The 13589-nt window shown below is 36.0% G+C and overlaps 1 protein-coding gene across 2 annotated transcripts in view; it reads right to left on the bottom strand.

The window, feature by feature from the left end:
• The window catches only part of WDR47 (WD repeat domain 47), a 90771-nt gene that overhangs the window by 40712 nt on the left and 36470 nt on the right, over positions 1-13589 (bottom strand). The window contains exons 5-7 of one of the 2 annotated variants that reach the window (XM_036768499.1): positions 8230-9032; positions 3208-3331; positions 1257-1435 (exon numbers count right to left, since the gene is read on the bottom strand). In XM_036768499.1, the coding sequence (XP_036624394.1) occupies positions 1257-1435; positions 3208-3331; positions 8230-9032 (1106 nt within the window). Of the gene's footprint in view, positions 1-1256; positions 1436-3207; positions 3335-8229; positions 9033-13589 lie in introns of both variants that reach the window. The other variant, XM_036768498.1, reaches the window with a different exon arrangement.

The following is a 13589-nucleotide window of genomic DNA, read 5'->3' as shown; positions in this document are numbered from 1 at the left end:
AACATTTAGAAGGTCTATGGAAGAACAAATAAAATTATTAAAGAATTAGAAAATTTATTAGATAAGAAAAGATTAAACTAGTGGGGACAAATTAAAAAGAAAAAAGTGTTAAGGAATAATACAGCCATTCTAATGTATAAACTTAGTTACTCTGAGGATAGCAATATTTTAACTGTTTCTTGCCATAGTTATAAGTCTCTAACTATAAGCAATGTTGAATATATTTCCTGATAGCATTAAGCTAGATTTTGCTACAAGAGAAGTTATAGAATTCAATGAATTGAAGTTTCATCAATCACTTAAAATTCCAATTATGTGTTCAAGGCACTGTGCTAGGCACTGGGGATACAAAGACAAAAAAGACCTACTTACAAAGAAATTACATTCTATTGGGGATTGGGGGTACGAGGGGTCAGATGGCAAAAGGCCCACAACAACATGTACACAGATTAATAAACACAAGGCAACTGGAGGAGGGGGGAAAGGACTTAGCAACTCTGTTTTTTGTCCCTGGTAATATTTTAAAAGAAGGATAAATAAGTTTTGAATGACTTAGCGAAAGGGAGGAATAAGACTAGATGATTCTGTAGAATTCTCTAAGATGTTTGGCTCTATGAATACCTAACTTGAAAGGCAGATACTGATTAAAGAAGGTAAAAGGTACTCATAACTAGTGATAATTGTTAATTACTCCCCAGGTCACAAAAGTGTAACTTATTTTCTAGCCACTGGTGATCCTTGGTTGATTTAAAGAGTAAGGGACTTAAGAAAGCTTCCAAGGGTGTTAGTCCTTAGGGTTATTTAGCCATATGTAGAGCCCTGGTGAAATTGTGGAAGTGTAGAAAAAGTGGAGAGGAGGGCAAAATAGAGGATGATGTACTCTCCCGATACACCAAGCCCTAAGGCTATGTTGGGTTTTAAGTCCTGATACCCTCCCATGAAACAATGTAAGTACCCAAGGACAGTGGTGACAAAGCTCTGAAAGATGTGATTCTGAATGACACAGTTCTGGGCCCTAATCTTCATTATGAGAAAAGAGTGTGCCTGGAGAGAGAGAGACAAGAGAAATAGGAGCTTGGTGAGTGTGTGAGCAAGTCTGTAACATAAGAATCTTTAAGACACGAGAAATTATTGGAAGCAAGATATGAGAACCTCAAAATTTTTAGCTATATTAATAAAAGTCATTATATACTTTTATTTTGTAAAAACTCAGTTAACTTTTTTAAAATGGAAAGAATTGTTCAGAAAAAACCAACCTATTAAGGAACTGCTCAGTGAGATTCTGTTGCTGGTCAGAACCATCTTCCTGATTTACACCTCCTTCAAGAAGCATTTGCTGGTAAATTTGTCGTTGTTGTTCCTTCTGTTCTAAATGCTGCTGATAGCGTAATCTCTGCCTATAATATTCTTGAAACTGTTCTGTTGAATCACGAAGCTTAAAAAAATTGGAATATTATATTAAACATACATTTTAAAAGACTATGACATATACCTAATAAAACTATTAGTAATAACTTTGTTATAATAAACACTGCAATAAATTTGCTATCTATTAAATTTACTTAATTTTTTAGCTGTCAAACATATTAAATATTGATTATACTGTTATATACAAAATATTAGTGTACCAGTAAGGCCAAGAGCATGGCTCAATATTCAAGTAGGTCAATTAGCTTTGATCTATTTCTAGGTCACAGACTAAACTGCTAACCCTAACCAACCTTCTCAAAAAAATATAAGCTCGTGGTCACAAGGGAAATTTAAAAAGAAAATCCAGATGGTTCAAAACAATTCCATCAGTGCTGATAGAAAAAGCAATTAAAAGCTTATCTCTTATTGATTATGATCTATAAGCTTAATTTTTTTATAATTTTAAAGGATATCACTATTCCACAGAATGTTTCAATAGTCTTGTCCAATATGCTTAATTTAAGCATTAAAATTCCTTAGTTGTTCTAGACATAAAACCTTACAAAAGTTCGACCATAAGAAGTATTTTAGTATGGTTTCAAATGACCTCTAAAAATAAAAAGAAAAAAAAAAGTTAAACTATTTCAGTCTTCCTATTGGCAAAGTAACTATACAACATCTAGAAGAAAGGCACTGAATGTGGATGAATATTTACTAGATTCTATTGTTGGCAACAAAAGGTTCTATTACCAAGATGGGCTCTGTTCTAGAGTTATAATAGGCCTACTCTGCTCTGGGATGGCTATATACCAGTTAACAGGTCAAGTGTACTGAAGGCATCTTTGAAGAAAATGATCAGCTCTAGGGCTGGCCAAGGTAGAACTCCTAAGAGTTCTCTAAGAGAATTTCTATATTTATATATACACATATATGTATATCATACACACATTTGTGTGTATATTAAATGGGGTGGGGGGAGAGACAGATGGACAGATTATTCTCAAATACCATTCTCAAAAGTCAATAGGAAAAAAGACCATGACCTAATTGTTGACTTGTTAAAAACACAAGTGAGTTAGACATTTCCTACTGAGAAAGATCAGATACACTGAGTTAGGAAAATGATAGTTCCAACAATTTCTCTATCAATGGTACATTAAAAGGTTTCTTCCTCCAATTAATCATTAACAGCAATATTTATGGGAGAGAGCAACTATAACACAACAGTATCATCAGTTTAAATAATTAGAAATTTCACTAACACCATGAAATGTTTAACTCAACAATTTTAATTTACATGACCCTTTTTAATGGTGCTACACAAAATAAAATTTAAGACCCACCTTAAAAACTATATACTTTTCCTTCAGGACTGTAAGAAAGGTCAAGAAAAAATAACCTAGCAACCCCTAAAGCTCAAATTCAAGTATAGTTCTATATTAGTATAAATTAGTATAAATAGTAGCTTTCTCATTAAAGCCAGTTAGTAAAAGATTACAAAATTTAATTAAAAACCCAAGCCTATATTTGATCCATTTTCTATAACTCTTGGTTTGGAAATACATAGACCTAGTAAAAAACATAATATACACATTGACAAATCTAAATTGCCCAATCATTCATGATGCAGTTTTTTTAAAAAAAATACCCTACATTCATTGGGGAAGAGAAAAAAATGAGCCATTCACAAGAAAGAACTAAATACTTCCCCAAAGGAGAACAAGAAAAATATAGCTAAATTCCAAATCAGCAAGTCCTTGTTCTTATTTAAATGACATCATGTAACATTGATGTTACCTCATTTTTTTCTTGCTTGGCTGGTACAGGATTTTGTGTTCCATTTACTGGCTCTTTTTCTGAAGCTGAACCCTGCTCTAAGTTTTCACTGCTCACAGGATGCTGTGCTTCTGAAGGAGTATCACTTCTTTCCATAAAGTACAAAAGGAACAAAAATGATGAAATTAGTGTAGGCAAACAGGTGTGGGGATAGATATATTGTAATAAGAAACATCTTAGCGAAAGAGCTATTAAGAAAATTCTCTCATATAAGACAAAGGTAACTCAAGAAAATTTACTGAAAATTGATTTATTCATGAAAAATAAAAGTACTACATTAAGGAAACCCTCCAAACCCTACAGTGTAGTGTGGTGAAAAGATCACTGGACTAAGGTTCCAGCCTATTAATTAGCTATGTGATTTCTGATGAGTCACTTAACATCTATGTATTCCAGTTTCTTCATTCAGTAAGGCTAAATGACTGATTTCTAAGGTCCATTTCTGCTTTAAATTCATATAATTCTTCATATCTCCCTACATTTTCCTGAAAAACTTTCTTCAATTTCTCTACACTAATTTTCCATTTTTAAGTATGTCTCTGCTTGAGATATATTTGTCTGGTTATTTCTAACATTCTTCAGAAATGCTGGCAATTCTTACTCTCTTACCTCTACAAGGATCAACCTAAATGGAGACAGACCAGGACCTTGAACCTAGGAATAACTGTGCTCCCAAACCACCAGACATTCTTAAAGCCCAGCATCCTGCCATCAAGGGGAGAAATTCAGGAGAAGGGTTGCTTCCTCGCTACCACCAGCAATGACTGTTGACCAACTGCTACCAACAGACATGTATGTAAAAAGAACCATGGGCAGCTCCCCTCCAGACCAGTGGTATCAGACTCAAATAGAAATGGATCCCTGCAGACAACATACTAAGAAAACCACAAACTAACATTCTCTATGTTTTACTATATTTTTATTTTGTTAAGCATTTCCCAATTATATTTTAATCTGATTTGGGCTGATGCAGCCCAGTGACCATGAGTTTGACATTTCTAGCCCAGACCACTGATATTACTTCCAGCCTAGCCCTCATAGCTACCCTTACAGGGAAGCAACTCCTGTGGAGAATGGGCCAGCCTTCCCAACCAACTTCTACGCACAGGGTAGGCAAGCCTGCCTAGCAGAAACAGCAAGACACTCTGAGGGAAAGACAGGAGGCAGCATGTGTCAGGTAAGTCAAACTATCACTAGCACCATAAAAACTCTCTCTTGTCTCACCATGATGGAGGCAGCTCAGGACCCTAAACCCAAAAACTTTCAGAATAGCAATGCTACCAGCCTAGAGCCCATAGCAGTCATCTTGGAAAGCAACTCTGTGGAAATGTAGGCTGGCAACTGCTCCTGTGGGTTCTGCAGCCTTAGCTTCTCAAGAACCAGACAAAGTTCCTGCCTCCAAAGTCCTTGGCATGGTCCAATGGCTCAACATCAGAAACTGCTGTGATTTTATCAGTGCAAATGACATTAAAGAAGAGGTATTACCATCTGCTTTGCTGCTACTCCCTAAGGATCACATGACCTTTTCCATCTGATTTGCAGCTGAAACTTCATGTGTGTTGTCTCCCCTATGACAACGTGAGCTCCTTTGCTACAGGCTGTCCCTAAAGTCTGGACACATAGGAAACCTCATTAACCATTTCACCGGAGACTCTGTGTGGTTCAGCTACTTCTTTTTCTGGTGTATGCTAAAGGAGAAGGTGTACTCAATGAAAATCACAGATGCAACACACTTGATTTAACACATAAAGAGTGAATGTGCTATAATTGACGACAATGTGGAGTTATTGCATCGAGTTCATGTGAATCTTACAAAGTGCATCAACCTTTGCATCACAAATGATGGAAATCATATTGAAGATGTTATTTGTTAATATTCTAATTAAATAAAATGTTGTTGAAAATTTCATTTCATTTCTTGAAAATCTGCATTTTTGCCTACGTGTCCAGACTTTAGGAATGCCCTGTATTTTTAACTCCAACACTTAGCACAGTGCTTTCCACATAGAAACCACTTAATAAATACTTCATTCATTTTTTAAAGTCCTTGTACTATGAACCATTATGAATTGAATATAAATACTATTTTATTGTGAGGGGTATATTAGTACCCAAATTTTTAAAATAAGGCTTCATTTTATTATTTATCATTCTCTGAATGAGGTAGCTAGTTAGCTGAATGGATTAGATAAGTGTCAGGAAGCTCTGAGTTCCAATTCTACCTTAGACACTAAATATATGACTTTAAGCAAGTCACTTAATCCCTCTGAGGCTCAGTTTCTTCATCTATAAAATGGGAATTATAATTGAACCTACCTTGCAAGTTTATTGTGAGGATCAAATGAGATAAATCATGCAGAGTACTTTGCAAAATCTAAAGCATTATGTAGATGTTAGCCATTAAAGGGGAGAATAATGAAATTAGAAATTAAGTGGGAAAACAGGAATATAAACCTATGAAATAGTCTAAATACAAATTAGTCACTGAATTTAAAAAGACTAAGGAATTAATTCCTGCTAATGTTTATGCTTAGGGCACATAATATGCAGTTTAGGAGATGAAAGAGTATTTAAGTGTCTGAAAGCAATTGAGAAAACTACTTACTAAAGATAGATTAAATATATTCAATTCCTAAAATATGCATACATTAGCAATAATAAGGCAACTAAGCAAATCTTCCATTCCTACGTGTTGTGAGTATCAAATGAGATAATATTTGTAAAGCACTTAGGACAGTACCTGGAATATAAAAGGTGCTACATAATGCTTATTCCTTTCCTTTCTCCATATGGTATGACACAGAAGCTTTCCAGGTCTTTACCACCACTCATTTAATAATATAAGTAATCTTCATTTCTTGTCACTTCATATTTTACTACTTGATTCAATGCTGACTAACGGCATACACAAAGACAACCCATTTTTTAAAAAGCTTTTGCCAATGTACTTACTGATAAAGGAGTATATAGTCACCTGTTAGTGAATACATTTAAGATGAAGTTTCAAGAAAATACCATGCTTGAAAGTCAGGACTGCTCATGTTTGCCACTAAAGACTCTCTTCCATTTCATATCTGAGATGTTAGGGTGCCACTATTCATAAAGTACTTAGTACAGTGCCTGGCACATAATAATGTGCTTATTATATTTAACATATGCTTAATAAATGCTTATTCCCTTCTTCTACTTCCCCAGGATGTACTCTGCTCATGGAAAGGTAGCTCTAGAGGCAGCTGTGGTAGTAGTTGGGACAGATGTATCTGATTATAGGTCAGATTCCCCTCTTTACGCTATCAGTGCCTGGTAGGGATTATGGTATGGGGAAAGACCATTCCTTTCTGGCAGGGAAAATGGGATTAAAGGGAAGGAAGAAGACTGTATATGTTGTTTTAAGGTGGCCACGGTTTTCAGGATGTAGTACTTCTTGCTTTAAAAATGTTAGAGTTGGAGGAGAACCTATGAAATTATTTAGTCCAGGTGTCAAATTCGAGGCCCATGCAGCCTGCTAAACTCCCCAGTACAGCAGCCCAAATCAGATATCAGATTAAAATACAATTGGGAAATGTATGACAAAGTATATAAAAATATAATCCAACATAATGTTAACTTATAGTTTTCTAAGTCAATATGTAGGGGCAACTAGGTGTTGCAGTGGATGGACTACCAGACCTGGAATCAGGAAGACTCATCTTCTTGATTTCAAATCTGGCCTAAGACACTTACTGGCTGTGTGACCCTGGGCAAGTCAATTAACCCTATTTTCTTCAGTTTCTTCATCTGTAAAATGAACTAGAGAAGGAAATGGCAAACTACTCCAGCATCTTTGCCAAGAAAACCCCAAATAGCATCAAGAAGAGTTGGATATGACTGAAATGACTGAACAACCACAATAAAATATGCCTGCAGGTATGCATTTCTATTTGAATTTAATACCACTGACTTATTCTGTCATAAGAGCAAGTCACTTAATCTGAGGGTCAATTTTCTCATCTGCAAAATTAGGATAACAATACCTCTGTAACTCCCTTATATGATTGTGGGGATCAAATGAGATAATATATGTAAAGTTCTTTGCAAACTTAAAAGTGTCATATAAATGTCCACTATTACTATTATTATTCCCATGCCCTAAACAACTCTATCCAATGTTACTTAAAAATATTAACCAATCAACAAACCTTTATTAAGCCTCTGCTGTGTGCCAGGCACTGTGCCAGCCATTTTGATTAAAAATGTAAGGACTTAACTACTAGTCTCAAGAACTGTAAATATGCCCAAAAAGCAATTAAAATGTGCATGCCCTTTGACCCAGCAATACTTCTACTAGGTCTTTATCTCAAAGAAATCAAATATAGAAGAAACGTAAGTACATAAGGGACATAAGTACAAAAATATTTATAGTAGGTTTTTTTGTGGTGACAAAGAACTGGGAATTGGGGGGAGATGCCATCAAAAGGGGAATGTATGAATAAATAATACACGTACATAGGAATAACAGAATACTATGGTGCTATAAGAAATAATGAAGGGGATGGTTTCAGAGAAACTTGGGAAGGGTTGTAAGAAATGAATCAGGAGAATAATTTATACAATAACAACAATGTTGTAGAGACAAACAACTTTGAAATACTTAGGAACTTTGATCACAATTACCAATGACAACTTCAGAAGACTCATGATTAAACACACTACCCAGCTCCTAATTACAGAGGTGATAGATTCAGAGTGCAGGCTGAGACTTTTTTTTTGGCGGGGGGGAGACATAGCCATGCTGTTTTGCTTAACCATGTTTTCAAAAGGGGCTTTGTTTTTCTTGCTTTTGCAATGAGAGGAGAGAAGGGAAGAAGTGGGAGGGAGAGAAATCAGACCTTCATGAAAATAAAATACAATTAAATTTTTTAAAAGATAACTACAAGGTTCACTCTGCACAAACATCAATTGTTTTCTATCACCCCATAGCAATTTTTATAAACAGATACTTACCGTTCAGGTGATTCTTCATAAATACTATGACATTCTGTATTTTCAAGCATGAGACTTCTACTAAGGTTTTGTACCCCTGGATAATGGAAATTAGCAAAGGAGTGTGACATTGGAGAAGTTTTGTTTCCAAGATCTGAGATTCGCTTATCATGATTAGTTAGACCACAAGTTAAGCCATCTAAAGCAGGATTCAGAGAGCGTGTCATGTAAGCATCGGCTGACTGAGGCCTTCTCATTGGGGATGAAGGATAAGGGGAAAGTTTGCTGATAAGAGGAGTAAGAAGATCAGCATATGCAGCTTTTGTAGGTTTCAAAAGTTTGTCAACATGAATATTCAGCATCTTTTGTTCAAAAGCACAAGAGAAGACAGTAGGTGGAAGATTTTGAAGCCATGACAATAAACTCAAGTCCAAATCATCACAACCATTACCACATAAAAGGTCAATGCCAAGAAGTACTTCACTTTCTGTGATTTCTTCTCCAGTTGCTTTACTCTGACAAAATTCAACACAACATTCATAAAGTAGTCCCTTCATTACAAGCTGAAATAAACGATTGTTACTTGCTTTAAAACCAGCTTCACTTAGCTTCCTGTCAGCAGGGATGAACTCTGCTACCATAACACAAGCCTCTTCAAAACAGTGAACTCGTGCAGTGCTGGGGTTCCAGTCCTTGAATTCTGCATGATTAGTCAGGCGAGGCAAAGTAAGTAACAGACAGAGTTTGCTATAGTCATCTTTAGAAGGGCAGTACTCTTCTAAGGCATGGAGGCACTGCACAGCTTCTTGCATGGTAAATTCCAACTGCAAAGAAAAAATACTAAAATTGACCATTCTTAAAAAGGATACTACTATGGGATCACAAGCACAGGATAGAATTTCTTTTTCAAATACAAGATTTTGTCAAACTTGTCTTTGTAATCTTTTAACTATAAAGGGAAAAACACAGTGCCACAAGACATCATATTATATGAAAAATAAGTTTTCATATGAGCAGCTAAACTCCACTCCCCCTACCTCCCTGATCAAAATTTTCAATATAAGCCTCCTGAAATAACAATCTTCATGGAAGTCAGTGTGCATTAAATTCTAAACTACAGGAAAGATTAAAGCTATGCAGTAGGATTGACCTGTGCTAAATTACCTTAACAAATTTGGGTCTGGGTATGAGGGTGGGTATGGATGTGTATGCAGAACTTGAGGATTTTTGATTATTTGTAGGATTTTAAAGTTGCCAAATCTTAAAAAGTGAAAGTTGAATTACCAGGCATTTTAGCAGGATGACTGCAGTAAGATAGACCTCACTAATGAAAGATGGAGCCTTTTAAACAGGGAGTCAATAATGAGGCAGTTTTGGCTAGCTGATAAAAAGTGTTAGTTTTTTGGTTCTACATCTTACAAGAAGGCAGTAGTTGTTCTTATCCAGAGGCCTTGAGTAAATGAACACTTACATGATGCAGCGTGAATGGCAGAATACCAATTTATACTATAAAAACATTGTAAAAAGGTTTAACTCTGATCAACTCAGAGTTCAACCATGATCACAAAGGATTATGATGAAGCTTCTCATCGCCTGACAGAAAGGTTACAGATTAAATACGTAGAATAAGACAAAAGTTCGGCCATGGCCAATATATATTGGCTAATGTAGGAATTTGTTTTACCTTCTATACATTCTTGTTATAAGTATTGTGTCTTTTTCTTTCTCTGTCTTTTTTCAGTGGGATGGGAAGTGGAAGTGAAAGAAAATAAGTACTTGTTAATTAAAGTTTAATTTAAAAAGAATGAATTTGATAAAATTAAGTATATTGCGTGCGCGCATGTGTGTGTGTATATAAAAAAAGAAAAGCGAAAGGTGAAGAATGACAAATTTCAAGTAGTGTATAGCTAAATGCTTACTTTGGATTACTATTCAACTAATTATACTACTTAAATCAGACTAGATGGCCATTCAGATACTTGTATCTGTGAGAAACAAAAGAAGAAGGAATTCTGTTTCCACAGGATTAAAACTACCCCCAGCTTTGATAACAGGATGTAAGTCAGAGGTAACTGGCTCTAATCAGAGCCATGATCTAGCAGAACCAGGCTTCTGATCAGGTAAAAAGTCAGAAGCCTGCATGCATGCTTAATGAGCTGTTTGAGGGGGGACATATCAAGTAAGGGAAAATGAAGTGGGTGGTTTAGGAGGTGGCATCTAGCCAATGGAGAGCAAGGGGGGAAATTTGAATTGGGAATAGCATAAAAAGTGTTGCATTTGTCTGAGCAAGCATACTATTCACTAGGAATGTAAAGTAAATGTAAAATAAAATGAGAACTTTCCTGGCTTCACAACGAGTATTGTTTTTTCTAGGGTGAGCATTTTTCTCACATATCTATTTCCTATCACCAGATAATGGAGTCATGAGATGCATGGGTAGCCCATACACATAAAGAGTATAAACCTACTGAGGGATTCTACACCCTCTATGCAAGACTCTCCTGGTTGCAGCCCTAGGGTAATCTGGTAAGGAGTCAAAGAAAACAAATCCAAAGAGCTTCCTTTGACTAGGTATTACATAAAGTAGAACAGGAAAATCTAGAGAGGATAAGATAATGGTTACACAAACAAATGAATGATTTTTCAAAGAAATCATGTATTAAGTGCTTACCATGCACTAAGACTCTGCTTAAGCACTAGGGATACAAACAGAAAAAGTGAGACAACCCCTGATGTCAAGGAATTTATATTCTAATGGTGAGAAAACATAAACAACTCTGCACATACAAGATCTATAATGGTATAAAAGGAAAGCAATCTCGGAGAGAAGGCCTAGGGTAGTGGGGGTGGAGTGGGTGGAAGGGGGTATAGAAAGGCATCTTGCAAAAGTTGGGATTTCAGCTTAGTCTTGGAGGAAACCAGGAAAGACTGCACTTTTATAATCTGTTTATAAAATAATATGTGATTTGGAAGAACACAATGCTACTTTACAGGCTATTTTTAAACAAGGTGTCTTGTCCATACATTAAAAAGTTATTGCAGATGCCTTAAAAGATATAACAAATAACTCTGTTTTTAACCTTCTAATCATACACATCAAACAAAAAGCATAAAGCAGGGAGATATATGTATATACTAAACAAAAGTGTCTATTATTGTGATGGGGGAAATGCTGCACGGAGTCCAAGTTGAAAGAGATTCCCTGTGGAGAGTCCTGATTCTCCTACTTACAGATGAAATTGTGATAATTGCATCAAATCCCAAAATACTACAGAACCTCTTGGGAAAAAATAATCACTCAAAAGAATCTGACCTGATCAGCAAACAGACGAGAAAGACCAAAAAGACAAACTGTCTATGGCCAAGATTACGAATACCCATCTGAATTGCAACCTAGAGAGCTTGTCCATCAGTAGATGTATATGTTACATATGCATGTATGTACATATGTGTGCTGAGAGAAATTATTATTTCTCTCTGAGATTAATAACTAATTACTGTATTCAGACCAAGGTTTTTCCCCTTTTCTACTTCCTCATCCAAAAATCAAGAGGTGTGGGAAATCTTTTTAAAAGCCTTACCCAGCCAGGATGGCAGAGATCTAATCAAAGATAGTAAAAGAAATTCCAAGTATAGGCTAGTGGATTTCTCCTTATTGTGTTTACTCAGACAGGTCTGGGAAAATGTGGATTCTCCCTTTGGTCGGACAGGTGATATGGAAATTGATGTCTCGCTGATCAAGATTTGGGTGACCCAAGTCACACACCCCAAGACCCTCACTGTAAAATATAGCCCATTCTCTCATTGTAATATTCATTCTCTTATTAACTGTTAACCAATCGGAGTTGATTGCCATCCTCAGAACACCTCCTTTTCTAAAGGCACATAAACTGTGAGCCCATCGTCATGAGCAATCTTTGGTCTAAGAGAAATGGCCAAATGACCGTCCTCTTACTAAACTGCTGGCATTATTAATAAAATGATTAAATTATGTCTCTCAGAACTTTTTTAAATATCACAGGGTATGTATCTAGTACAAATAACACATATTAGGTCTGGAGCTCAATAGGAGGAAGGTAGACTGAACAGTATCTGGGAAACCACAAAACTCCTTTAAGGCTCCAAGTTTTTCACAAAAGCAAAAGCCTAGCTTTTTAATATCAATAGCCTATCACATGTGGCCATATCACATCATACCATGAACTACCATTGTTTCTAGAGAATTGAAAACGAGTATCATACAGAGGGCAATGGAAAGTCACATGGTGAGTGTGAGCAAATTGCAACATATAATTTATGGGGAACACTGAAAAAGATCAGGAGTAAAAGACAGCATCAAGGAATTAATTATATGATAGGAAGAGATGATGGCCTGGTCACATTGTGAGGGTGAGGAATGATTTGCAGAGTAATAGAATGATGTCAGGAAAAATTGAAGAAGGTCTATAATATGTTGGAAGAACCCCCTGGAGTGAATTTATAAGAGGACATGTTTAAAGTTCACACAGCAAGGACAGGTACAAATGCACTGAAACCTGCATAGTTGAAGGGAATTTTCAAATTGATAAAATCAGAGATTCATTTGAACACCCCACTATGTACTCTGGTCTTAACATCTTCTAAACTAAACTGGACACCCATTCAGATCCTCACAAACATTTTATTTTTCTGTTCTTGAAGGAAGAACAAAACATAAGAGAGACTTTAGAGTCCACCCAAGTTTAGTCACCTCATTTAACAGCTAAGGAAATTAGGAACTAAAGAGGCAAATAAATGGCTTACTCAAGATCACACAGTTTAATCAATGACAAAGTCAAGATTAGAATCCATGTCTCATGACTTCCAGAGTTCAGTGCTCTTTTCACCATACCACAAGATATAATCTATTTACAAGCCTTTCTTTTTTAAAGTGCTCCAAATCACCTATGTGACTTGTTATGTATTTTAAACCTTTTAAAAAGGAAACCTTCAGTAATGGACTGATATTCTACTTAAGTCTTCATCTGAAGCCTCATCATGGCATAGAAGTGCCTTTGGGTTCTCAATGGCATACTACAGAAGAACGAACTCTGGAAGGCCATACCAAGAGAGAAAGCCTCCAGGTACAGGTCTGGGGACCAACTATATATCTGTTGTCCAGGGATCAGCCTTGACACCAAGAGGAAGACTAATAACCAAGTTCACTTCAAGATGATAAATCTTCCATCTACTGAGATTCATAAGAGACAACTAAGTCACAGATCAGCCATGATCTACAGCAGAAGAGTACCCATAAAAATGAAATCGATGATCCTTGAAGTAAAAATAGCACTCAACAAAGAAGCTGTGTCAAGGACTGAGATATGGGAGGGCTCCATTAAGACAGAAAGGCCATCAGAAAG

Source organism: Trichosurus vulpecula, chromosome 7 (assembly GCF_011100635.1).
Source record: "Trichosurus vulpecula isolate mTriVul1 chromosome 7, mTriVul1.pri, whole genome shotgun sequence".
NCBI classification, from domain to species: Eukaryota; Metazoa; Chordata; class Mammalia; order Diprotodontia; family Phalangeridae; genus Trichosurus; species Trichosurus vulpecula.
This window is presented reverse-complemented; position numbering and strand designations above follow the sequence as displayed.